This window comes from Microcaecilia unicolor, chromosome 6 (genome assembly GCF_901765095.1).
Source record: "Microcaecilia unicolor chromosome 6, aMicUni1.1, whole genome shotgun sequence".
In the NCBI taxonomy this organism is placed as follows: domain Eukaryota; kingdom Metazoa; phylum Chordata; class Amphibia; order Gymnophiona; family Siphonopidae; genus Microcaecilia; species Microcaecilia unicolor.
This window is the reverse complement of record NC_044036.1, coordinates 251,156,656-251,183,727: the sequence shown is the minus strand read 5'-3', so window position 1 is coordinate 251,183,727 and position 27,072 is coordinate 251,156,656. Positions and strand designations below refer to the sequence as shown.

Here is a 27,072-nt window from a genome sequence, read left to right as displayed (position 1 = left end):
CCTTTTACAAAACTGTACAGCCATATACATATGTAAAAAGTATGGAAGACGGAAGGGCACATACTTTTGTGTGGCCTGTGCACATACATTCCCAAGGCCAAGGGCATAGTTTGTGCAGATTGGAGGTGAAGTTGTAATGTACATACATATTTTATAAAGTACACAGGTAAAATAGGTTCCCAGTATAAGAAGCCTGGGAAGGTTAAGCCTTCTGAAAATCCAGCCAGCACACAAGCTATAATTTAGGCTGTGCAGACACTAGGAAAGTGAATGAGGCAGGAAACCAGAGGGAAATACCTCTGTTAATTTCCTACCTCCTGCCTCTGACTGGTTCTGGCCACTAGAATGAGTCAATCAGCAGACAGAGGTGGAGAAACTCTTTTCAACTTCAGCAGTGAAAAGAGAGCTGTGGCTCACGGGCTGATTCTCAGAAATTAATGCTGGCACTAGAGAGGTTAAGGTGTGATGAATGTTCAGAGGGCACTAGCATGGGAATTAACACCAATACCAAAGATGGCTGCAAATTACATGGAAGTATACCCAAAAGAGCTCGTCTTGTATCCCACCCCAATGGTCAAAGAACAGCATAGAAGCAGATGGTGCCCTTACTGCCTAAAATTTACCACTATCTCAGGAATGGCAGTGAAGGTTTGAAAGAGAGAATTTCTGCTGAATCTCCCTCGGCAGTGAAGGTTTGAAAGAGGGAATTTCTGCTGAATCTCCCTCTGCCGGTTTGTCTTCTAAAGGGATGGAAGCCTGTGCCACCTAAGCATTAATAAGAAAAGCCCACTGCAGAAGGATAACATGGGGGGAGGGGGGTTCAGCTAAAAATGACAGGTATGAAAAAGATAGCTGCTTGCAGACCTTTCAGGAGGGTTGTTTGGGAAGTTAGCCCAAAAGCTTCCATCTTTTTAAATATTTGCTTGAGCGATACCAACCCTGTTGTCACTGCCTCCAGCCTCTGGTTCTGACCGAGAATACGCACAAGATTTGTGCTTACTGCACAGCTCTTGTGTGCACAAACCAGGCATGTTCCTCCCCTTTAACTTCCCAATGCTCAATGATAACAGCGTGCATATAATTTGCATGATACTGGTGCTGAGAATTTTTAGATGTTGTTCCCTACAGCGCCTGAGTTCTGAGAATTGGCTCCTCAGAGAGGAAAGTACAACAGAGTGTTTAAAGTGTGTGTGTGAGGGAGGGAGGGGTTCTACATGAAGAGAGAGCAAGTGAGTGACGCTGGGATCATAGTGAGGAAAAGCAGGAGATTGTGTGAGTTTAAGAGTTATCTGGAGGAATGGGGGGATGGAAAGAGAGAAAATGTGTGCAGCCCAGGGGGCCCTTCTACTACTTCTCTGCTTCAGCCTCCCTAAAGAAGTGCGTCACCAACTGCTGAGGGTAGGAACATGCAGAAAATACTTGCATAAATTTTACACCATCTCTATATGCAAATTTGTATACTATTGGGCCGGTTCCAGAAGCCTATGTTGCCTTTATGAAAAAGGCTAAAAATAGGAGCCTTTTTGGCCTTTTTATCTAGGTACCTTGCTATGAAATTACCAATATTGAGTAATAATACCATTACGGTGGAATCTTGCAAAGTACTCCAATTTTTTGAGCTAATTTATTAGATTGAATTCTCTTGGGATGCATACAAAGATATAGTGGTTCTAAGTTGCATGGGTTTAACTTGGGGTGCATTCAGAGATATAGTGGTTCTAAGCTACATGGTATTAGGCTACCATTGCACCAGACACATACCTGTACGATGAATATAGAGATATCTCTCTGACCTAGGTACATGTGTCTCTAGTATGAGAATAGAGACAAAGCTGAATATGAACTGTGTGTACCCATAAGAAACTAAGGAGGAGTTGAAGTTCCCTCTCCCTCCATCACCCCGCCCAGATCTTCTTTTGCTATGCCCCTTCACCTCCCTGACCTGCAGAGATGGTTAGTAGTAGTAGTAGTGGAGGAGTGGCCTAGTGGTTAGGGTGGTGGACTTTGGTCCTGAGGAACTGAGGAATTGAGTTCGATTCCCACTTCAGGCACAGGCAGCTCCTTGTGAGTCTGGGCAAGTCACTTAACCCTCCATTGCTCCATGTAAGCAGCATTGAGCCTGCCATGAGTGGGAAAGTGCAGGGTACAAATGTAACAAAAAAAAAAAAACTGACACTGCTGCAGCATCTCTGCAAAGTGTGGGGGCCTATCAGCCTTTGTGCACTCAGTGCCTGATGCACAAAAGTTCCCGAGCCAGCAGTGTGCATTTTTCACCGGGTCCAGCCAGTTCAGAAATCATGGTCTTTAGTAAGGAATGCACAAAAGGGTTCTGTGAGGTTTTTACCGTTCATGGCAGCAGCCTACGAGAATCGTAGGCAAACTTAAGTACACGATTACAATGTAAATGTGCATTCTGAGGGATGCAAAGCCATTGGCGAGCCACGCAGAGAAAGCACTGCCTACCTTTAGCGGGAGAAATTTTTACAGGCGGTCAGGAGCTGTTGTAGCAGGTTCTTTGCCCGGTGGGATCAACAGTGGTCAAGATGATGCAGCAGCCAGTTCTCCCTCCTTTTTGGATTTGTCTCCTCTCCCATCAATATTCACAGCAAAGCCTGCTCCTGCAAACTTTGCAATGGTATTCTACATTTTCCATTAAGAAAAACCCCCACAGGAGAGGGGGAAGTGACGTCAACCGCCAAGATGGCAGCCTGAACCACGAGCTCCTGCTCTGTCTTTTTGTATGAGTAATTCTCTAATTCTATCGGCAACTGTTTGGGGCTTCCCTTGCAACTATCTTGGTTATCCAACATACTGCTATGACCCAGAAGGTGAAAACCGGAGATATTAAAGAGTCGCTGAGGCATTTTTAATGGACAGCAGGACATGAGACCTCATAGCCTACATGGCCTGCGTCCCCACCCCAAGAAACGGATCCTGCATTGCCTGAACCATCAGTGGATGAGGGTGAACTTACTCAGATTTCTCTTACTGGGCTGAGCAAGGACTTCAAGAACTGCTTTTCTGTTCTTAGCACTGAGCTTACAGCCATGCAGGGTGAGTTAGCTTCCAAAACTAATACTATGCACAGGGACATGAGTGATCTGGGCGCTTGTATGGATAATATGGATACTGAAATTGAGAAGAGCGAGGCTGTGCTTGATTTGCAGTCCAAATACAATTTCTTACAAATCCAATACAAGGAACTAGAATATAAAATGTACAATGTTGAAAATTGAGGATGACGAAATAACTTGCATTTTCGATTTTTCGTGGTGTGCCAGACATTAATAACCAGGAGAACATGCATTTAATTGCTCATACTCTCTGACCTGCTCACTTTGGGAGACAAGGTGCCGGGTATTGCAGTTGACCAAGCCCATCGCGCTCTGGGAGCACCCTCAGACAATTGTCCTCATGATATTGGAGAATGTTTTTCCCAATATGTGGATAAGAATGCCATCTTGCAGAAAGCCCATTCTGGAACAGCTCTGCGCTATCAAGATGTTGCTGTGAATGTTTTCCAGGATCTTTCAGTTTTCACTCTAGCGAAGCGCTGGGATCTTAAACCAGTCTTGGATGTTTTGAAATGCGAATAGATTAAGTACTGGTGAGCGTTTCCCTTCGCCCTATGTTTCCCCTTGAATCACATATTACACCGCGTGCGGTTCTTGGATCAGGCTAGGAAACTCTTGAAGAATACAGGCCTAGTTTCTGACTCTTCTCCTGTGCCTAGGTCTACAGGCTTGCCTGTTTCTAAATTAAAGCTCTGGGTGAGACCTTCTACTAAGGGGTGACGACTCAAGTGCAATGCAGCTGACACAGAAACCTGACTGAAGGCTCTTGAGTGCATTCCATATTGCTATTTCTTTGAGCTGTGTACTTGTGGGCAGGGGCGTAGCCAGACTTCCGCGGGAGGGGGTCCAGAGCCCGAGGTGAGGGGGCACATTTTAGCCCCCCCCCCCGGCACCGCTGACCCCTCGCCATTGCCAAACCCCCCTCCACCAACTTTGACCCCCTCGCCCCTGCCGACGACCCTCTCGACCCCCCTTCCGCCGCCAACCCGCCGTCGCCTACCTTTGCTTGCGGGGGACCCCAACCCCTGCCAGCCGAGCTGAGGTCCTCTTCTTCCCAATCCCGTGTCAGACTCATAGAAACAGAACAAAGCTCTTGTGTTTCTGTGAGTCTGACGTCCTGCACTTACAACGTGCAGGACGTCAGACTAGAACGAAGCCTTGCGCGGGATTGGGAAGAAGAGGACCTCGGCTCGGCTGGCGGGGGTTGGGGTCCCCACCAGCAAAGGTATGCGATGGAGGGTTGGCGGCGGGAGGGGGGGTTGAGAGGGTCGTTGGCAGGGGGTCCAGGGGCAAATCTATGGGGGGCCCAGGCCCCCATGGCCCCATAGTGGCTACGCCACTGCTTGTGGAAGTTGGCATCTTTTTTTCACGCCAGTCTATTGCGGTGGATGCTTGCGACACTGATCTGACTTAAACTAAGGCAAGCAGCTGTACTGGTTCCATCTTCCTCACCCTGCCCTTGGCGCATTGTACAGGAGTGCTTTTACAACCCAGTTGGACAAGTGAGAACCTATTTGCACAATTTCCCTGTTTGGAGTTGGGACTGGCTGATTTGCTGCTGTCATTTTCCTCTGCTATATCTCCCTTTGTAGATCCATCAATCTACCTTTGTTGGGAGTTTGGGAAGGTTTTGGGGTTTAGGGTGGGATTGGAGTGGGTTTGTGTGTGTTGGGGTAGGAGTGCTGACTGGATGTCTGTGTTTTCTGTTTTTTATTATGCTGTTGAATGGGGAGGTAGGGTGTTTGTTGGGGTATATTTTTCTTTTTTGTAAAGAGAGGGGAATGTTTCTGATGCTGGCCTTTTGGATAGTTGCTCTATATGCTTGGAGTCACTTTGAGGGGCATAATCGAACGCAAACGCCTATCTCCATGGGCGTTTATCTCCAATAACGGGTCCCTGAAGGGGCGGGCCGAAAAGTATTTTCGAAAAAATGGACGTTTTTGAGCTGGCGTTTGTTTTTTTTAGCGATAATGGAAACTAAAAACGCCCAGCTCAAAAACGTCCTAATCCGAGCCATTTGGTCGTGGGAGGGGCCACGATTCGTAGTACACTCGCCCCCCTGACATGCCAGAACACAAACTGTGCACCCTAGAGGTCAGTGCAGTGGACTTCAAACAACGCTCCCACATGCATAGCTCCCTAACCACGGGTGCTGAGCACCCAACCCCCCTCCCCCAAAACCCACTACCCACAAATGTACAACACTACCATAGCTCTTAGGGGTGAAGGGGGCACCTACATGTGGGTACAGTGGGTTTTGGAGGCCTCCCATTTACCAGCACAAGTGTTACAGGTGGGGGGGGGGGGGATGGGCCTGGGGCCACCTGGCTGAAGTGCACTGTGGTACCCTCTAAAAGTGCTCCAGGGACCTGCATACACGCAGGCCTCTAGGCCTTCTTGCTGCTGTATAACATTGGCATACCAGTTGACACCTGAAGACTAATCTCTCCGAAAACGTCCTTTATTGGAATAACCGCGTTTACTCACAGTTAACTGCAGATCAGAGGTTGTGCCCCACTGGCAATGAGTCTCCCTGGTACTGAGATTAGCAGTAGGTCAGAGCTGGCAGAATGCTGTACAATGCCCTCTTTCAGCCACATTCAAGGTAAGAACTAAGTTCTCTAACGTGGCTAACACAGGAAAGGGAACTAAAACTGGCTTACAAAAATGGCCACTACCGCATGGACTACAACAGGAAACACACAGGGCACACTCTGACCCAGTAGGCAGGGGGAAAAGCACCATGGGAGAAGAGCCTACCAACTACCAACATCGTGAGACTGTAACACAAGCTAATGAAATCACGGAGCCCAATACCCTATACCCACCACAATGCAATGCTGATGTGACCCTGTACTGCACCCGAGAGCCTCATCTGACCCAGGGAAAGGATCAAACACATTCTGCTGTCATGGAGGTGGGTACGGCATTTGAGGCTGGCACACAGGCTAGAAAAAAAGTTTTTAAAGTGGGTTTTTTTTTTGGTGGGAGGGGGTTAGTGACCACTGGGGGAATCCGGGGAGGTCATCCCCGATTCCCTCCAGTGGTCATCTGGGCAGTTGGGGCACTTTTTTGGGACTTGTTCGTGAGAAAAAAGGGTCCAAAAAAAGTGACCCAAAATCGCGGTCAAAACGCCTTTTTTTTTCGATTATCAGCTAAAGACGCCCATCTCTCCTCAGCTGATAACCACGCCCCAGTCCCGCCTCCACCACGCCCCCATCAACTTTATTCATTTCCGTGACGGAGTGCAGTTGGAAACGCCCAAAATCGGCTTTTGATTATACCGATTTGGGCGCCTTTGCGAGAAAAACGCCCATCTCCTAATTTGGGTTGAAATATAGGCATTTTTCTCTTTCGATTATAAGCAGGTTTGTCTCTTGCCTGTGCAGTTATTTCCTCTGTTAGAGTGCTCACTTTGAATATCAATAACCTTAATTAACCTGGTAAGAGACTCACTTTATAGAGAGCTGACTCATCTGAATATACAAATTGTGTGTATACAAGACTCATCTTTGTAAAAGTTATGAATATATGCTTCATCATAGAATGTACCCTCATATCCTTTTTGCTTCTGACCAGCAGAATACTAAGAAGCGTGGGGTGGCGTTATTGTTCCATAGAGATTTGAGACTACAGATTCAAAAAGTTAAGTGAGACCCTGAGAGCAGATACCTCATAGCACAGGTTCTGATTGATCAAGTTGAATTGACAATTGCTAGCTTGTATGCCTCCAATGTAGATCAAGCATCATTTTTTCATAAAATTAAGGTATTGTTGGGTGGCTTTTCACGAGGACCTTTGGTAATAGGAAGTGACTGTAATGTTTGTCTTAACCCTACCTTAGACTCTTTTCTGTACGACCTGGTAGAAACTTAAAAGCTAGCCTTGCTTTGAAAAATGTATGGCAAAACGTAGGCCTAGTAGATGTTTGGAGAGATTGTAAGGGGCGCCAGAGAGATACCTTTTACTCTTTACCCCATGACCTATATACCCATATAGATTATATTTGCTTAGAAAATTCTCTTTGGGGCTCAGTGGGGGGTGGGGGGGGGGGGAGATTGGGACTCAGACTGTCTCGGACCATGCTACCTGTTGGGCTGACCTTGCTGGCATTCAGGATGAGCTGGTGAAGCGGGTTTGGACCAATAACACTAGCTTGCTTAAAGACAAGGAGGTAAACGTAAACAGAAAAACCCTTCTTGACTACCTGTTGCATAATCTGGATTCTGGCCTCTCCTACCCTGTTGTCTGGGATACACTGAAAGCAGTTACTAGAGGCTTTTTAAAACATGTGTAAAGGAAGTGTAGGGCCAGAGATCTGCTGAGGCAGCAGTATCTCATCTGGCTGGCTCATCTTGAGTTGCAATATAAATGAACAGGCAGCAAGCAGGTTCTGAGTTCTCTTTGACAGATTTGTTTCTTGCTAGAAGAACTCAATCAGGAAGACTTCAGTATCTCACCAGGCTGGCTCATCTTGAGTTGCAATATAAATGAACAGGCAGCAAGCAGGTTCTGAGTTCTCTTTGACAGATTTGTTTCTTGCTAGAAAAACTCAATCAGGAAGACTTTCAGTTTGCATTAGAAAGGCTTCGTCAGAAACACTATATGTGGAAAGTGAGCTCCCAGCTGGCTTTTAAACTCCGTAAAGCTCAATCTGAGTGGATTGTGGTAAGATTAAGGACCGTACAGGTAAACTTTTGTATAAACCAGCACAGATCAGGGGGCACTTTAGGGAATTTTTAGCTGACTTATATACAGGTGACTCTAAGATTCTCCCTAACAGTATCAATGACTACTTGAGTGCCCTGGGACTGCCCTCCTTGTCTGATACTCAGAGGACTGTTTTGGACGCTCTGGTGACACCCAAAGAGATTTTGGGTTCTATCCGAGCTTTGGCGTCTGGTAAAGCACCAGGGTTGGATGGTCTCCCAGTTGAATTATATAAAACCTTTGTGCCCAAGCTGTCCTCTTTGTTGACTCGCCTAATGAACGGGATTCAAGATGGGGGTCTATTTTTCCCACTGTGTTAGAGGCCTGGACCTCTGTTACCCCTAAAGAGGAAAAAGGTATGATGGATTGTCAAGCTTATAGACCCATCTCTGTCCTGAATGCTGATGTCAAAATCTTAGCTAAAGTTTTGGTAGTGAGGCTTGGTGGCTTATTACCACATCTGATCCATCCAGATCAAGTGGGCTTCCTTCCCAAGAGGCAGGCAGCGGACAATATTCGGAAGATTGTTTACTTAAGTTATCTATATAGGAAATCTGCGCAACAGGCCTTCCTCTTGGGAATTGACGCTGAAAAGGCTTTTGACAGAGTTCACTGGGCCTTCTTGCATAAAACTCTTCTTAGGGTGGGCTTGGGGGAGGCCTTTTGTGGGTAGGTGCAGGCGTTGTATTCAGCCCCCCAAGATTGTATGTGAGTTAATGGGGGTAATTCAGTCATGTTTTTGCTGACTTGGGGAACCAGGCAGGGGTGTCCACTATCCCTGCTGCTCTTTGCTCTTGTTATAGAGCCCTTATCTACAGCTATATGCTATAACCCTTCTATTCATGGCATCCAGGTAGGGGGTAGGGAATACATGATTAGCTTGTTTGCCAATGATGTTTTACTATCTTTGACATCTCCCTGATTAACCTTCCAAATGTAATGAAGGAGCTTGCTGCATTCTCCAGGGTCTTTGGGTTTAAAATTAATATGGGGAAGATGGAGGGACTTAGGCTTACTCTGTCAGAGAGTGTCCTTCAATCTTTGTGGGTTTCCTTTCCATTCCATTGGGTTACTAAGGGCCTGAAATACCTGGGTGTTTAGTTGCCCAGGTGATATCGTAAGATTCGAGAAGATGCTCTCCCCATGATTCTACACACCTTTAAACTCTGGTATATGATGATGTGTGGTAGACAGGACTTCCAACTCTCTAGATATACACCAATTTGTAATAATCCTCTGTTTCCTCCTGGTATGGTTCCCTCAGTACATACTGCTTGCCAGGCCTCTGGTCTGTCTTGCTGGGAGCAACTGTATGACGAGGATAACTTTTTGGCTTTTGAGACACTGGCCCATGATTATAATTTGGCTCTTTCCCATCTTTATACCTATTTGCAGGTGAAGCATCCTTTAATGACTAAATGCTACAGGGAAAACATTTGACAGGGGAATATACTTTTTTAGAAGATGTCTTTGAGGACTTTCGTTCTACAAAGTTTTTGGTTAGCACTCTTTATGCTTACCCCTGGGACTCGCTGCCAGCTCCTGTTGCACATAGGGAGAGATGGGAGAATGAATTGAACAATACTATTCTTCCAGAGGACTGGGAAAATTAGAATAGTCCTTAGTAAAAATTGCCATAGCATCTCACGATAAAAGAGAATAATGTTAAGATCTTGTACTGAAACATAGAAACACAACAGCAGATAAGGTCCAAATTGCCTATCCAATCTGCCCTTCCTCAGTACCCACGAACTCCTCCTTTTCCTAAGGTATCCTGTCCCAAGCTTTCTTAAATTCCGACATAGTCTTAATCTCAATGACCTCCACCGGGAGGTCATTCCAAGCATCCACCACCCTTTCCTGCCTCTCTTCCAGTGTATACATGTTAAGGTTCATGAGCCTATCACTATATGTTTTATGACCGAGACCACTTACCAGTTTGGTAGCTACCCTCTGGACTGACTCCATCCTGTTTATCTTTCTGTAGGTTCGATTTCCAGAATCACACGCAGTGCTCTAAATGGGGCCTCACCAGAGACTTATACAAGGGCATTATCACCTCTTTTTTCCTTCTGGTCATCCCTCTCCTTATGCACCCAAGCATCCTTCTGGCTTTGACCGTTGCCTTTTCTACCTGTTTGGCCACCTTAAGGTCATCAGACACAATCACCCCCAAGTCCTACTCTTCTTTTGTACACAGAAGCACCTCACCCCCTATATTGGATTCTTGTAACCCATGTGCATGACCTTGCATTTGTTAGGATTAAATCTTAGTTGCTAATTATCGGACCATTCTTCAAGCTTCGCTGGGTCCTTCTTCATGCCATCCACACCCTCCAGGGTGTCCACCCTAATACAGAGTTTGGTATCATCTGGAAAGAGACAAATCTTACCAGACAGCCCTTCCGCAATATCACTCACAAAGATGTTAAAAACAGCCGGCTCGAGGACCGACTCCTGTGATACACCACTGATAATATCCCTTTCCTCAAAGCAAGCTCCGTTTATCACTACCCTGTCTCCTTCCGTTTAACCAGTTTTTAACCCAGTCAGTCACTTTAGGTCCCATACCGAGAGCATTCAGTTTATTAATCAGTCGCCTGTGCGGAACCATGTCAAAGGCTTTGTTAAAATGCAAGTTCACCACATCTAGCGCCTCTCCCACATCCAGTTGTTTGGTCACCCAGTCAAAGAAACCAATCAGATTTGTCCGACACGACCTGCCTCTAGTGAAGCCATGCTGCCTCAGGTCCTATAGGCCACTCGATTCAAGAAACCTCACAATCCTCCACTTTAGAAGCATTTCCATTAGTTTACTCACCACCAAGATCACACTGACAAATCTGTTAATCCCAACCGCCTCTTTACTTCCGGTCTTCTGCAGGGGGACCACATCCGCCCTTTTCCAGTCCTCCGGGAAGCATTGAAGAGGTCTGACAGCAGACCATCAGAACATCTCCAAGTTCCTTGAGTACCCTTGGATGTATCCCATCAGGCCCCATCGCTTTGTCTACTTTTAGTTTAGTTAGCTTTTCACGAATACAGTCTGCTGAGAACCAGTCCCACTCTACCATACATTGGTCCCAGTCTACCATACATCTGGTACTTGACCCCAGGTCGCCTCAGCTGTATTACAGCACGAATAGTGGTGGTGAAAACAGAAGCCTTCCTACTGTTTTAAAGTGTGTGCCCCAAGCATTTTCACATTAACATTTTTGCATAAAAAATACTTATAAAAATTGGATGGTGGGGGTCGTCAATGATTAAAGATTGTCACGGCTGGAAGACACAAGTATTTTTTTTGTATGCACGGCCAAATGTGACTGTATGAGACGTCCCTGATATTCAACTAGAATAGTACTTGGTGGCATTAACTTTTCTAAATTTACATAACAGCATAAGAACAGCTATACTGGGTCAGGCCAATGGTCCATCTAGCTTACAATCCTGCTTCCAACCGTGGCCAATCCAGGTCACAAGTACCTGACAAAAACCCAATTAGTAGCAAACTTCCATGCTACCTCTCCGCTTAAGCGTTTGTTTTATAAACTGTGTCAAACTTTAGGTGCAGCTTATAGAATACAGTTGAAGAAGGTATTATTCAGTGCCAATTTTTTAGGCACCATATAAGAATCTAGCCCAGTGTGCGGACTTGTGAACTCTGCTCCACCCAAACTCCATCCCTGTATATGTCTACTTCCAAAGTATGCACGATCATGGCAATGTGAATACTTTTACACTGGTCAGAATTTTATAAAAGCCTCACATGAGAAAGTGAATTTATAAATCATCTCCTATCCCGCACCCCAGCATCCAAACCTATGTTATACTGAGTTACCAAGTTACTCAGCTACTGGAGGGAGACTTTTTGATCAGTCCTGGTTTTGAACTTCCATCTCAAATCAGTGCAGTAGTTGTGGTCTCTGATTCTATCCATTGAAATTACTGCTGCAGGTCCCACATCAGTAAAGAGCCGCCAAAATCTCTCTCCTGGAACTGGATAGCTTACACTGTTACATGGTTCTCAACCAATGGCTCACTAGTAAGTGTGCAGCACATTGTAAACAATGGACAAACAACCATTCTCAAAACATATTTTTATGAAAACTTTTTTTTAAAGAGGAAATAGTTTTATATAAAGATATCTTTAAAATGTTAACACCTCTTTATATAAAATTGATTATTCTTAAAAAAAAACCTTTCTTAAAGATAGTTTTAATTGAGCATGGTTGTCTGTCCTTTGGTGTTTATAATTTGCATTTTTGATATGGATGATGTGAGTGTTTCTCCCCTGATTTTGCTTTGTCTGTTCCTTTTCAATAGTTAAGAGAAGCTAATGTTGACAATCTAGAGGGTGATATTCCTGAAGTTTTATTTTTTTAGGTCAATGACATGGTTAGAAAACTATCACCCTAAGAGCCTAGAGGCTTCCTACTACATTTTATTGATATTCAAGTCTTTGGATTAAATCTGAAAAATTTCAAGAGTAATTTAATATTTAATTTAATTGAATATTTGATGATAATCTAATAAATTGGGTCAATATTTAGACTGCGATGGTCAGTGTTTTTTAAAATGCTGGCTGCAGTGGGCTTTTTATACCTGGAGTCAGTGATGGATCGTACACAAACACAGGTGCCAAGTATCTAGATATAATGCAGATGCTAGAACTTATTTAGATACTGACAATATACAGACCTGTACTGGATAATTACCCAGATAAATTTAAAACAGCCCTTTTGCTGTCCTAATGTGTTCTGAACAGTTACTCAGGGGCCGATGCAGATAGGTACCGCGGTCTACAGTGAACCCTTAACAAGCTTGTTAATGGTCACTGTATGCTGAATGGGCTTCTGCGTTGCCGCACTAGACATCAGCGCACAGCATATTAAAATACATGCTAAATAGCTGACTAAGTTACCCTGTAGCATGCAGAGCTGTGCACTGATATCTACCATGGGGGCTCAATGACAGAAATCAACCACCAGGTCTGAGGCTGGCAGAAAGCCCCCCCCCCCCCCCCCCCCCCGTGGTCAGCATTATCTCCTTCCTCTCTACCATACTCCAGCACTCTCTCATCCCCTCCCCCCTAAATCACCAGACCCTGTTCCCTCCCACCTCCACCCCCTGCTGCAATATAAAAAATGTTTCCCATGGTACTCTGCCTAAAATGACAAGCCCTTTTCCTCTCACCCACCCAAACTTTTTCCCTGGTGTCTAGTGGCAGCCCCCCCAACCCTCACACAGGCCCCCACTCCCCGACCTGGAACTTCTTGATGGGGCAAGAGCAATACCCACTCGCTCTTGACTCAGGTGCCATTATTTTCAAAATGTTGAGTCCTGGGTTGCTCTGGATAGGGACAGAGGCTGGGTCCAAGAAAACAGCATGGCAGTCAATCTGCAAACTCCAAGATGGAAAACAACAAAGCAGATCAGTGGAAAACAAACACATACACTTTATTAATAGAATATCATCTGGTAAAACATGTTTTTTTCAGATGATATTCTCTTATTAAAGTGTATGTGTTTGTTTTCCACTGATCTGCTTAGGGACAGAGGCTGGTCATGTCGGGGGGTGTGTGTGGTGGGGGGGGGGGGCAGGAAATGTTTTAAATATTGTGTGGGGGGGGGGGGGATGGAACAGGGTTGGATGGGTCGGGGGGGTCAGGATGGGACAGGTAAAACGCCGTGGCATGCTTGTCTTTTTTTTTGTTATGTCACCCTTTCTGTCAGTGCCTGAGTCAGTCACTGCTCAGGCACTGACAGGAAAGGTGACATTTATGAATGAGCTATCCATTAGTGCCATGATTTTAATTTTCTGTGTTTTTTAAAAATATTTTGCCATAGAGTTGTGGCTCTACCATGAGACTTTGCTCCTCAGCAGTGGCGTACCAAGGGGGGGCGGTGGGGGCGGTCCGCCCCGGGTGCATGCCGCTGGGGGGGGGGGGGGGGATGCCGCGCGCCTGTTGGCTGAGTCCGCTCGTTCCCTCCCTGTTGCTCTCTCTGCACGGAACAGGTTACTTCCTGTTCTGGGGCAGAGGGAGCAGCAGGGAGGGAACGAGCGGATTCGGCCAACAAGCGCGCGGCACCCCCCCAGCAGGTAAAAATGCACCCGGGGGGGGAGGATGTAATTTCACCGGGGGGGGGGGGGGCTGCACTGCACCCGGGGGGGGGGGGGGGCGCATCGGCGATCCGCCCCGGGTGTCAGGCAGCCTAGGAACGTGACTACTCCTCAGTTAGCAGACTATTGTTGCTGGGTAACTCCCAGCTCCACCTAGACTCCACCCCCCTGACTGCACATTGCCTGTCTGATCAGGTAAGTGCCACTGAAAATCTGGGTAAGATCCAGTGCTTGGCACTTATACTGGTGGCAGCTGCTCTTACCAGGATAAATTCTGCTGAATACCGGGCCCAGTATTTATTTCTCAAACAAGTGCAGAATTTTGGTGACTGTGCTGGTGGTAGAATAACTGGAATTTCAGTAGCTGTGATGCCTTTTCTTTGACTAATGAGGGATCCGTTTTAATACATAAAGTCCACTTAGGGTGTCTTTTGATAAAATGCGCACCTTAACAGCAAAAATTAGAATGCCCAGCATGTCCTCAGCAATTACCACACTGAAAATTGCACTAGCATGCATAAACCTGGTTGCAATTAGTGTGCATGCACTTAGTACCTTCTAGTGAAGAGGCACTATGTGAACCTGTGCTAACTGCAAAATTGACAGTTAGCATGCAGTAAGTACAGTGTGCATGCTAACCACAGTATCCAGTCCACGCCCATTTTTTGCCCATGACCCATCCAGTTCCCACCACCTAACATAACATGGAGTTAATATGTGAATTAGCACACGCTAATCGCCTTGCCACTGCAGTATCAGCTGGTTTGCTTGTACAGAAACATTTAACACATGTTAATTTGAATGCTAATTGCTTAGTGCATTTTAATAAAAGGGCCCCTTAGTGTTCTCCTCATATTGGATTTTACTCTTGACCTAAATAGATTTTCTCACTAGCGTAATTCTGAAGTTCACCAATCAGAGGCCTTCAAAATTTATATACGTTGGTTTTATACACCTGAAGATTCCTCCTGCTAATCTTCCTGTTATTTCAGTTTAGTTAAGGATCTAAACACATCCTTTCCCAACCTCTTCCTATCTGCTGCCCAGACCTGTAATCTTGTCCTCACCTGTCTGTTGTGTCCTTGTTCCTGGCCTCCACTGGGGGAAGTGGGTCTGCTGCGATCAGATGATTTTGGCTGAGAGTGGTCCCGGCTGCCATAGCGGTCGCAGGAGTAGAAACGCTGTTTTTCTGAGGAAGAGGAGGAATGCTGCTTCCTCTCCTGAGACCTGCCTCGTTCCTGCCTCTTTTCCTTGGACAAGACCTCCCCTGTCTGTGCCAAGGCAAAATCATTGGTTGTGGCTGAAAGAGACAGTAAAATCACAGGGCATGAAATGGCAAAGTCGAAATTCAAAAGTATTCAAGCAGTATCTAGCAGTACTGACTGAAGAAATGCTTTACAAAAAAAAAAAAAAAAAAAAAATATATATATATATATATATATCCTGCGATGATTCTATTTTGGCCATTTTATTCACATTCAGAAAAGGGAAGCGATTTAGGGCAGGCCAATGGTGGTAACATTTTGCTGCTGAACATATAAGTTAGGGAAGCAATTTTAGAAAGTTAGTTATGCAAAATTTGCTGCCATGTACTGTACACATTTACTTTTACACATTTATAAAGCAGGTGGAGATAGGTGGATTTTTTTATCTGCAAAATGCAAACCATATAGGGGCAATCCTCCAGGCACCTTCATTTATGTGCCCCAAGGATATGCGGTAACCCCCCAGATTCTATATATGGTGACTTAACTTACGTGTGCAACTTTGGCAGTGTGTCAAATTGTGCACGTAACTTAATTGTTTAACAAGCCACTCAATGCTGATAATTGTCCGTTAATGAGCAATTGTTGCTACTAATTAGAATTTACGTGCACAACTTTCTATGTGTATTCTGTAGAGTGGTGCACGTAAATTCTAATGCATGGCATGGGTGGGTCATGGGCACTCCTAGAAACTATGCACACTGTTATAGAATACGTCCGATCTGCACCTAAGTTAGGCGAGAGCATTTGCACTAGGTTTTAGTTGGCATAAATGGTTGTGCCTAAATTTAGTCGAGGGTCCAGGTGCTATGTATTCTATGAACCATGTTTAACATTAAGCGTGAGTTACAGAATAGCGCTAAGGGCATTTTTTTCCACAATTGTTTTTTTCAGTGCCATACATAGAATCTAGTCCTAAAATCATTTTCTATAACAGTGCCTGGGTGTCCAGGTTCCATTATAGAATGTTGTTGTGCCTATGATTTACATGCCCACAGTTGCACCAACCAATGATTTATTAATTGCCGTCAAGTTAAAAGTCAACTCTTGGTGACCATATAGACTGACCATAGAGCTGGCTTAACTGCGGGCAGAGACACACTTAACTTGCAGTATTCTGTAAGTTACTTAACTGGGAACCCTGTCCATGCTCGATTCGTGTGTATGTCTCCCTTATGTAAGGTTAGGTGCACCATTAAAGAATAGCACTTAGACGATAACCTATATCCCTATGGCAGAGGCAGTAATGAACATTACCTGTGTCTGTATCATCCTGTTGGGGTGGTGACCTCTCCAAAGACTTTTGTTTCTTCTCTTTCCGTCGATGGCAGCGATGGTGATGGTGGTGATGAGTTCGGTCAGGTGGTACCCGTTCTAGGGAGTATTCATACAGCTGCATACCACGAGGACGCTGCTGCTGTGGTGTCAAGGTGGAGACAGAACGCTTCATGGGGCTTATGTCTGGGATAGGCTGCAAAACAGGACATGGGCGGGTCAGACTGGCTACCGTGGAGCCAATGTCTTCCTGCACAGGAAAGGAATTTTGTACTAGGAAGGTAAGTTAACATTTTCAGCACAGAAGAGAGAAACTGTAAAGGCAAGGACAAGGAAATGGTATGTCCATGTGTATGGGTGACACAGGTGGTCTTTGTTTTGACTTGCACGCTGTTCTTCCTACATTCAAGTGATCAGTCTGAGGAATCTCTAAACTGGAACACCGATAATTTTGGGGTTATTTTTAACATCCTCCTGTGGCAGTTAGCTTGTATATTGCATTTAGCACATGGAACAGTACTAAATGCACTGGATTATTGTGCAATTAACAATTGTATTTTTATTGGATCATAGAAATTCACTATATTTGGGTTTGCCTTCTAAGCAACTTTCTAAAATTCAAGTTTCAAAATTGAGCTGTTAGGCTAATATTTTGGAAAACTGGACTGGATAATAAACTCCTTTGTTAGGTGCATTACATTGGTTGCCTGTGCAGGCTCAGATTATTTTTAAAGTTCTTTGTTTTGTATTTAAGTTTTTGGATGGTACTTGCCCTGAAGGTGAATCTCAGTTAGTGAATTTGTTACAATTTAGGACAAACTCTAGGAGTTGTAATTATTTGATGTGAGCTTTTCCTTCAACCAAAACTATATGGTTTAAAGCTGCTTTTTCTTGATCTTTTTCTTTTCAGTAGCTCATCACTGGAACAATCTTCCTTCTGAGTTACATTCGATGAGGATTTAATTTTTGTTTCAAAAAGCTTTGAAAACTTATTTGTTTACTAGTCTTGGGGGGGGGGGGGCTGTGATTTTATTTGTTTTTCACTATGTATTTTTAGTTTATATGTACTTCCTGATGATTGTATCAGTCTCTTATCATAAGAGATGTAACTTGCCTTGAATCTTAGTAAATGGGTCCTTGACAGAGACTTTTTGCACTTTGGAGTATCCAGCTGTGGGACGGCTGATAACTGGAAGGAGTTATGCTCACTCTCAACCTTCAGCCATCTTATTCCTTTTCTCACTGATTACGTTGCAAACCCCCCCCCCCCCCCCCAATGTTATATCTGCAAGCACCACAATCTATCTTCCACTGTTTAAGCAAAGTGTTTCCTCTTAATAAAGATTGTTAAGAGGTTTTCAAGCAACCATTAGAGTGTCTTCACATCCATTCAGAAATACAGGCATAAAACAAAAGTTTCCATTTAATTCTAAACACTCAAAACTGTAGAGCTTTCTAAAACACCCCAGGTCTCCTGTATCCCTCCCTGGATTATGATTCCAACATTACCAGCCCCAAAGACACTGTTAACATTTAAAGGTTATCCTTTCTCCATACAAAGAGTTACAAACACTAGGAGTGCCATGCCTGCTTTAGACTGTGGTACCCAATCAACTATAATAGAACATGAACTAAGCAGCTCCAACCCGCATACAAGGTTCTCAGCTCTGCCTGCTTTATTTCCCTTCCCAGGGACCTGCTTTGCCAAAAACTCCTTCCCAGTTTCCCTTCTAGGCTGTCTGCTTCAGCACTTAGCTAAAGCGCGTACTTTATTTTTATTTAAAGCTAAGGACATTCCCAGTATAAAGAAATCCAGTTTCTTTATACGCCCTGTTCTTTCAGCAACCAGTTCCCACTGCTAGGGATTCACATTTGCATTGTCTCTCTCTTTCCCTGAGCCCAAAACACTCATAACTACTACTGTGCTTTTATAATATCCTCCTCTCCCATAGGGTCACTCTTTCCTTCCAGTCTCCCCTTTTCTCAGGGCACCCAGCCCACATCTCAAAGGGACTTACTTCTATATCAGCCTCTTTTTTCTCGGTGCAGCCAATGACTTTCCCAAAGGGCCTGACTTCCTTCCAGTCTTCCTCTTTTTCTGGACAGACCACCTGCATCTCAAAGAAATTGACCTTCACACTAGCCTTTCAAGTATGGGCTAGTTTCCTGTACCCTAGGTCCTTTCCTATCTGTCTGCTATGCCTGATATTCTGGCTGTTCCATTTGCACAGGCTTTTTGCCACACCCCCTTCTACAGCTACAAAGAGAGACAATGAGTTAAACTGCCCACCTGCAGAGAAAAAGAACTTAGTACTTGTCACAAAATGCCTAGCCACCTACCTGGGGCTACCCTGCAGCCACTTACAGGGCTTATTCCCAGCACAGCTCAGGTCTGCCTGCACCTGCCACTTGTGCTCTACACTAACACCCTACTCCCACCAATTGGGTCCCAATCGCCTCTGGGCAAGTCTCCTGCTCTCAAATTATCCCCAGTGATTTCTAGGATACTGGGGCCACACTCCCAGTGGTCCCATGGTTCCCGGAAAGCACTCACAGACCTGACACACAAACCACCAGGATTCTTTGTCAGTCCAGACAAGCAGAGGCAATAAACTAAGAATGTTTATTGTCATGAAAATTAGAACAATGAACAGAAGAAGGTGCAATCAGCAAAAAATAACAAGTAATTGAAATATGAATCAATTATAACACTACCTAAACATTTGTTTACTATCTAAATAATACCTGGGGAGATCAGGATATATAGCTGCTCACAGGTTATCAAAAATAACTGTTCACAGGGCCTCAACAAAGAGATCTTTCTCTCTTTTCTCCCTGGCTAAGACTGGAGAAAAAGCCAGTATATCCTAGTTGAATTTTGAACTCCTGGGCTGTTAAGTTGCTTTAACGGATCGATTTCTACATCAATATTTGTATCTGCTTTTACTTAACTGTTGCAAGCCTACCCGAAAATCAAGAAATGTCTGAAAAATGAACCAAAAGTATTTTGGCCGTGAACATGCCTATTATGCATACAGATGGCATTTCTAAAGCACACGTTTTTCTAGCAAAATTCTATCCCTCATAAATGCCAGCATAATTCTCTATTATTACTTTGTACCTTTCGCAAGTTTCAAAGCTAACCTACACACATACTTTTGCTTCAAGAACTGGGGTGGAGCCTGCAGGTAAAATGTAATTTTTGTCCCAGCATAGCTAGGGATGTGCATTTGTTAGTGCACATTGGGAAGCAGTTCTATAACTGGGCAACACAAGTTAAGTGCCTTGATGTAACATGCTGAGCACGAATTTTATAACAGCATCTAGGAGCCAAGATTCTGTTATAGAACACTAACCCAAGTCAGCATCTACGCGCCTATTTTCAGGCACGTACACTTGTGCCATGTCAATATCAGGGGTAAATGCGTATACCTAAATGTGTCACTTTAGAACGGAACTTCCAGTATTCTGTAAGTTACACATGTAGATGTTGGTCAACCACTATGAATGCCCCTTTGCATTAATGCTTCAGGAAGCAGGTGAAAACGTGGCTCTACTCCCAAGCCAAAAAGTGGCCTGCGCTAGTGTAGATGCATGTATTGGATATGTGCAGGTCCATTTTTCAACACACCTGCAAAAAAGGCCCTTTTTTCTTGGCCGAAAATGGACATGCGGCAAAATAAAAATTGGTGTGCGTCCATATTGGGCCTGAGACCTTACCGCCACCCATTGACCTTGCAGTAAAGTCTCACACGTTAACTAGGTGGTAATGGTCCATGCGCGTACAATGCTGATTACCACTCGGCTACCGGTGCGCTTAGTGGACGTGCATAAAAAATGAGTAGGTAGCCTGGCGGTAGTTCAAAATTGACATGCGTAGGACGCACATAGGCACCTACACAGCTTAGTAAAAAGGCCCCTTAGGCTAGTTCCTCATATCTTACTCAACTGTACTTGCCTTGAGTTTAGCCACCCATCAATTGACTTTGTACCACTCAGCTTGTCCACTCTATATATCTCAATTACACTTGCCTGTTGGCTACATAGTAAGATGTTTCATTGTATTGTAGAAACAGCATTAGCATCATATCTGTATTATTCAAATGTTTTATTGCATTGCTTTTTAGGGGGTCCTGTTACTAAGATGCGCTGAAAAATGGCCTACGCTGGTGTAGACGCGTGTATTGGACATGCGCAGGTCCATTTTTCAGCACACCTGTAAAAAAGGCCTTTTTTGCCGAAAATGGACATGCGCCAAAATAAAAATCAGTGCACTTCCATTTTAGGCCTGAGTCCTTACCGCCACCCACTCACTTAGTGGTAAGGTCTCATGTGTTAACCAGGTGGTAATCATCAGTGCACATACACTGCCGATTACCGCCTGGTTAGCTCCATGTGGTAACAAACAGAAATTTTTTTCTGCTGGAAGTATTGGACGCTTGTAGAAATTAGAATTACCGCCAGGGGCACGCAGTAGCCAGGCGATAGTTCTAATTTGATGCACGTTGTACCCAAGTATGAGCCTACGTGTCTTAGTAAAAGGGCCCTTAGGTGTTTCATTGGTATTAAGCTGACATCATATTATATGTATGCTATTTCAATCTTCTTCCATGCTGCCTATTATGGTATTGCTTGTATTGTACTGACATTTATTATATTTATATGATTGTTCTGCAGTACTGTTAAATGTGTTTATTTCTGATACAGTTTCATGTTAGTCCTATTACTAGCTTTCAATTTGCCATTTCCAAGTTTACCTCATTTAGGGCCTCTTTTACTAAGGCGCGTTAGTGTTTTTATGAGCACTAATATTTAGGGCATGCTAAACGTTAGCAACGTCCATAGAGGTGGTTAATAAATTCCACAAAATAAATAAAAGCATCATTTATAGAATAGTGCTGAATGTGCACCTAGCATGTACACATTAGAGAGCTGCCACCACTGGAAGTATCAACAGCCATTTTAAAGAAGTATGTGGGAACTTGCTCCTTTTGTTTTGTGGATTGCAGTGGTATATTATAAAAATACACGTGCCTTTTTTTAAAATGCCCAGATGGGTATATATGCTAATCTCAACTTTGTTAAATATTTATGACATATCCATCTACTTGCTCCCATGATATAACTGAATTCTATTATTCTGTCTCACTGTATTTTCAAACGTAAGCTACATTGAATCCGAGTTTGCTTGGGATAATGTGGATATAAATTTTAAAAAAGTCCCTTATTTCTAATAATCTTGTTGCTATTGTTTTCAATAGCGTTTGCTATTGTTTTGGGTGAACCAGTGTGGTGGCAATCTCCATCTACTGGCTTCAGCCCTGTCTCCTGTTTTATCTAACCTCCTTAGTAAAAAGGGTGGAGGGAGTGTGGGTGGGTTCAGGGAAGAGGGAAAAAAGATTGGTAAGGGGGACATACTTGGAGGAGTGGGAAATGGAAAAGGGGAAATAGAGCACATGGGATAGAAGGGGATGGAGAGGAGAGGGGGACCTGCTGCTCATGGATATGTGTATCTTAATTTTGTATTTAGCAGAGTATGGAAGAAAATTATTTATGTTACTTTTACTAGTATTTTTACTGCTTATCGAATCTGGATTTCTTGGGAGGGTGTCAAGGTGACTGCGGCACAGCAAGGGCAGGGCGGGTTGGGGGGCTGGGATGGAGGAAATTACTTGAGGCGGGGATGGGTTAGCTTCCCCACAGGGATGGGTGGGGATGGGTTAGCTTTCCCATAGGAATGGGCAGGGATGGGTTTGATTCCGGCGGGGACAAGTTAGATTTCTGTCCCCATGCAACTCTCTACACACTACACTTACCCTCTTAAGTGCTAGTTTTTTTATAACATAAAAATGCAAATAGTGCTTAAAATTAGGCTAATTAAAAAGGAAAAAGTAGGTGAGGACCAATCTAATTCCAACGCAAGGGTAAACAAGGGATTTATATTTATCAAAAAATGTTAAGTGAGACTCAACACAGATCTGCGTTTCAGCACACAAGCACCTGTTGCAGGAGTCAACAATATCAGTATTTCTAGGTAACAGCATTCGCAATTTCTTATAATGATGGTGTCTCCAGTGAATGCAATAACAGCCACAGACATTTGCGGACTGAAATAACTGCTTTAAAGATGCAAAAAGCGGCATAGCTTCAGGGAATAGAAATACTTCAGTCTTAATTAAAATTTTTTGATAAATAAAAATTTGTTTACCCTTGTGTTGGAATTGGATTGGTCCTCTCCTGAATTTTTCTTTTATATTTGATTTTTGCGTTAGGGGAATATCATCTTTTCTATGGTTTTGATTACATTAGATGCCCAAGTTATAGAATGAGGGAGGTAGGTTTATTTGGTTCCGAAAAATTTTTAGTGTGCAGAAATCAATTATATGTGCATGTACCCATGTTTTAATGAGCATACAATACACAATTAAAACACATGTATGAAATGAACTTTAAAAAGTTCAAAAATATTCAAAAATTATGTGCAGGTACCCATGTTTTAATGAGCACACAATTAAAAACACATATATGAAATGAACTTTAAAAAGTTTAAAAATGTGGAAAAATTCTGAAAAAAATGAAAAGAAGCCAAATTTAATTTGGCCATGCACATTCCTGAAGTGAATAGTTTGAAAACTGGCCCAAAGGGACATTCTCCCTACAGCCTTTGAACCAGTACTCAAAAACAGAGTACACATATACATTCTCTTCAAAACCTGCTTTAGATACAGAGTGCTGCCATAATCCATTCACAACCACTTCTTGTGTGATACTTTTCCCCATGGAAATAATATGTGTGGAATTGAAAATGCAATTTTCAATTCCACACATATTATTTCCATATTGAGCTACTACTGAAAAAGGTGTGAGCAAAATATAAATAAATAAAATATTTCCTTATAGGCTCCCAGAACCAGCCCCAACAGTGCACATTTTAGAGAATCCCCATGCACATTTCAACTCTTCCTGCACGTCATGGTGGCTCATATAAAAGTAGATACATTATTTCCAAGCATGGATGCAGTCACCCAATTTTATAAAAGCCCTTTTCTGTTTGTAAACTGTCTTTAACATGCAGAAAAATGGGGGGGGGGGGGCTTTTATTAAGCTGCAATAGGCACTAGCATGGGCCAACCATGTCGCAAAAAGTACTGCCCCAGGACACGCTGAGGCATCCCGTGCTGGCATGCTGAAAAAATAGTTTTTATTTTTTCACCGTGGGAGGCATGACTATGGGCAGAGAGTAGGTGTGCTCAGCGCTAATCGGTTAGCACAGGCACATTGCTGTGCACTGCCCGATTACCATGGGGTTAGCGTGGGAGCTCTTAGTGCCTACAAAATAGTTGGTAAGAACTCCTGTGGTAATGGCCATGCACTAATAGGGAAATTAGCGCATGGCCAAAATGTGACCATTTTACTGAGCTGCAGCACACAGGAAACCCACACGCTGACAACAGCACTGGCCACTTTTTAGGGTGGCTTTGTAAAGGGTCCCTTTATAAAATTCACCTCAATGTGCCTAAACATAGGTGCACTGTGGAACAATAGATACACTTTTAGACATATTCAAGTAGGGACATTTTCATACAAATAATTCACATGGTACATTACTATTTAACAACAAAGAACCCAATAATCAAAGCACATAAACAATATATCTACTCCCAAACAAAAAGAAAAAAAATCCCCTTTCTAACAAAATAATTAAATAATTCAATTTAAAAATAATGTGAATGGGATAACCTCAGTGTCCAAGTAGTCACACACTTTGGAAAAAGTGACTTAACTGAGCAACACCCTTAATGAAATTGCTGCTTTCAATTCTACACTCCAGCGATTCGACTAGGATCCTTGTTTTGTATTGTGCTTCATGAATAGGGATCCAGTACTTTTAAAATGGCATCTGGTCATGACTTTAGCGTACTGCGATATGCTAGAGTCACGAGCAATTGAAAGCAGAATTCAGTGCACAGCCTTTTGAATGTTTTATGGCTGGATGCTTATTTTGCTCATTACTTGAATTGTGTTTAACTGTGCGGGTTAAAAAATTTTTCAAGGACAGCATTATTGTGAAATCAGTGTTTGAGACTGTCTTCAGTCTAAGCGTAGTGACTTATTCATATTTACACTTAAACTACACACACACTGCACTGGGTAGACCGATGAAGGTGCTGAGCAAGTAATGAGTGACTGCCATATGGCAGCAATTTCATTAAGGGTGTTGCTCAGTTAAGTCACTTTTACCAAAGTGTGTGACTATTCGGACACTGAGGTCATCCCATTCACATAAATGTTTCCTTGAATTATTTATTTTGTTATAAAGGGGTTTTTTTTTGTTTAGGAGTTGGTACGTTACTATTTAGCCATGTATACAGATTTGGAAATCACCCTTTACTAGATACAGGTAGTCTTTTACTAAAGCTTAGCTGGAGTTATCTGCAGCAGGGCCCATAGGAATAAAATGGACCCTGCTGTAGATAACTCCAGCTAAGCTTTAGTAAAAGATCCCCTGAGTGATCTCTGATGCCACGTGTGTACATGTATGTGTTTGTGTAGGTAGGTGCAAACAAAAAAAGCTACATATTTTGCATTTAAAATGCTAAGAAAATTATTGAAGTTCCCTCCACAATCTCTTTGTGATGTTATTTTCCTGTATCTGAGAAACTATCACTATTTCAAAACAGACCTCTAATTTAGTGCTCTCTTTTCGTTTTGATAGTGAATGGAATTCACTGTAACTCAATGAGATTTGTCTCATTTTTAGTTAATGCTGTTATCCGCCTAGAGCCTTTTAGGAGAAGTGGAATATAAATATCCAGATTAGATTAGAATAGATAGCTAGTGACCGATCCTATAACTGGATTATAGGGGGGTAATTCTATCACTGGGCACCACAATTTAGGTGCCCAGATGCAATGCACTGAGTGCTAGTTCTCCAACAGCATCTCTGGGCATCAAGATTCTGTTATAGAATACTAGTGTAAATCAGCCCACTTATGTTATGTTAATAGCAGGTGTACATGCACGTACCTAAATGCAGCACTTTAGCATGTAATTTACAGTATTCGGTAAGTTATGCGCAGTGTATTTTTTTATAGGAAAAAAGGTGCCAGTACTCAAATGTAAGACCATCTTTCAAAGGTGGGGTGATCACTGAGGGACTTGCCTTACAATAGACAGGCCCCCTGCAACCAGACACAGAATCTATGAAAAGGCAGAATTGGGGTGCAGAGCCTGGGCTTTTTCATTAATACATGGTGACCATGGGTCAATTTTAGTAGGCAATAGAAATGGTGCCAGTATTTAGTACCCCCTGAAAAAAAAGCCCTGGTTATATGAGTCCCACCCATGACCTGCCCCAGTGGCGTATCCAATAAAGGTATGTGTGTTGCGTACACAACCCCTGTCAGTTCTCCCTCCCGCCAGCACAAAGATCCCTCCCTGGCTCCTCCTCCTCCTTCACCATACCTTAAAATCACCTCCAGTCTTCGCCCAGGCAGTGGCACTCATAGGCTGCCTGCAGCCTGCACGGGGATTTCTCTCTGAACCATCCGGCCCCCTTCTGATGCAACTTCTTGTTTTCTGAAGGGCAGTTCAGAGAGAAAGCCCCAGTGCAGGCTTCAGGCAGCCTATGAGTGCCACTGGCACTATGCGGGCAAGGACTGGAGGTGATTTTAAGGTATGGTGGGGGAGGGGGGGGGGAGAGGGAGGGAATTGCCAGATCTTTGCAGGGCCTGGCTGGGAAGGGATAGATGCAGTGGGAGGGAGAACTTAGGCTTGCAAGTGTACACTTACCATATATGTACTAGTAATCTATAACGTTAAATGTGCAAAGGGGACTAGAGTTGAACGCCGTTTATATTAGAGCCAATTTCCACACCAAACTGGGGTGTGAGGATTTACACCAACTGAAACCTGGTGTAAATCCTGGTGCATATTAGGTGTGGATCCCCAGTATTCAGTAATATTGTGTGCAACTTTAAGGGTATGCTCCTGACCCACCCATGCCCCTCCCATGGCTACGTCCCTTTGAGTTACACATTATGGACCCTGTTTACTAAGCAGCATTATAGGCGTGTTATCATTGTTAACGCTCGTTAACCATGTACGTGCCTACAATATCCCTTTAGGCACCTACATGGTTAGCACGTGCGCTATGTAGGCATGCTAAAAACAGTAACACACCTTAGTAAACAGGACCCTATATGATTTGCACATGGATCTTTATAGAATAGCACTTAGCAAAATGCGCACCAAATCCAAATTGTTGCCAATTAATGCTAATAATTGCTTATAGGCACCCAATATTGGTGTGAATTGCCTCATTAGCCAATTTAGTTGCATGCATATCTCAGGATAGCGCACAATTTTGTGTGCCATTTATAGAATCCAGGGGATGGTGCTTAAATTTAGGCATGAAGTTATAGAATGAGAAGGATAAAGGACAAGTCTATAAACAAGGTGCTAACATTTATATGCGCCTTACTTGCATAAATGTTTAGAATACTTGCACATACAAATGTATGTGCACATTCGTGAGCATATGCCAATATTCCACCTAAGCACTATTCTGTAAATACCAGCACACATTGCAAGGGGGGGGGGTGCACATATGGGCAGGAGATACGGA

General features: G+C 43.6%; 1 protein-coding gene across 1 annotated transcript in view; it reads right to left on the bottom strand.

The window, feature by feature from the left end:
* The window catches only part of CACNA1B (calcium voltage-gated channel subunit alpha1 B), a 1,447,778-nt gene that overhangs the window by 13,965 nt on the left and 1,406,741 nt on the right, over positions 1-27,072 (bottom strand). The window contains exons 48-49 of the mRNA XM_030207102.1: positions 16,428-16,641; positions 14,973-15,205 (exon numbers count right to left, since the gene is read on the bottom strand). Coding sequence (XP_030062962.1) covers positions 14,973-15,205; positions 16,428-16,641 — 447 coding nt within the window. The remainder of the gene's footprint in view (positions 1-14,972; positions 15,206-16,427; positions 16,642-27,072) is intronic.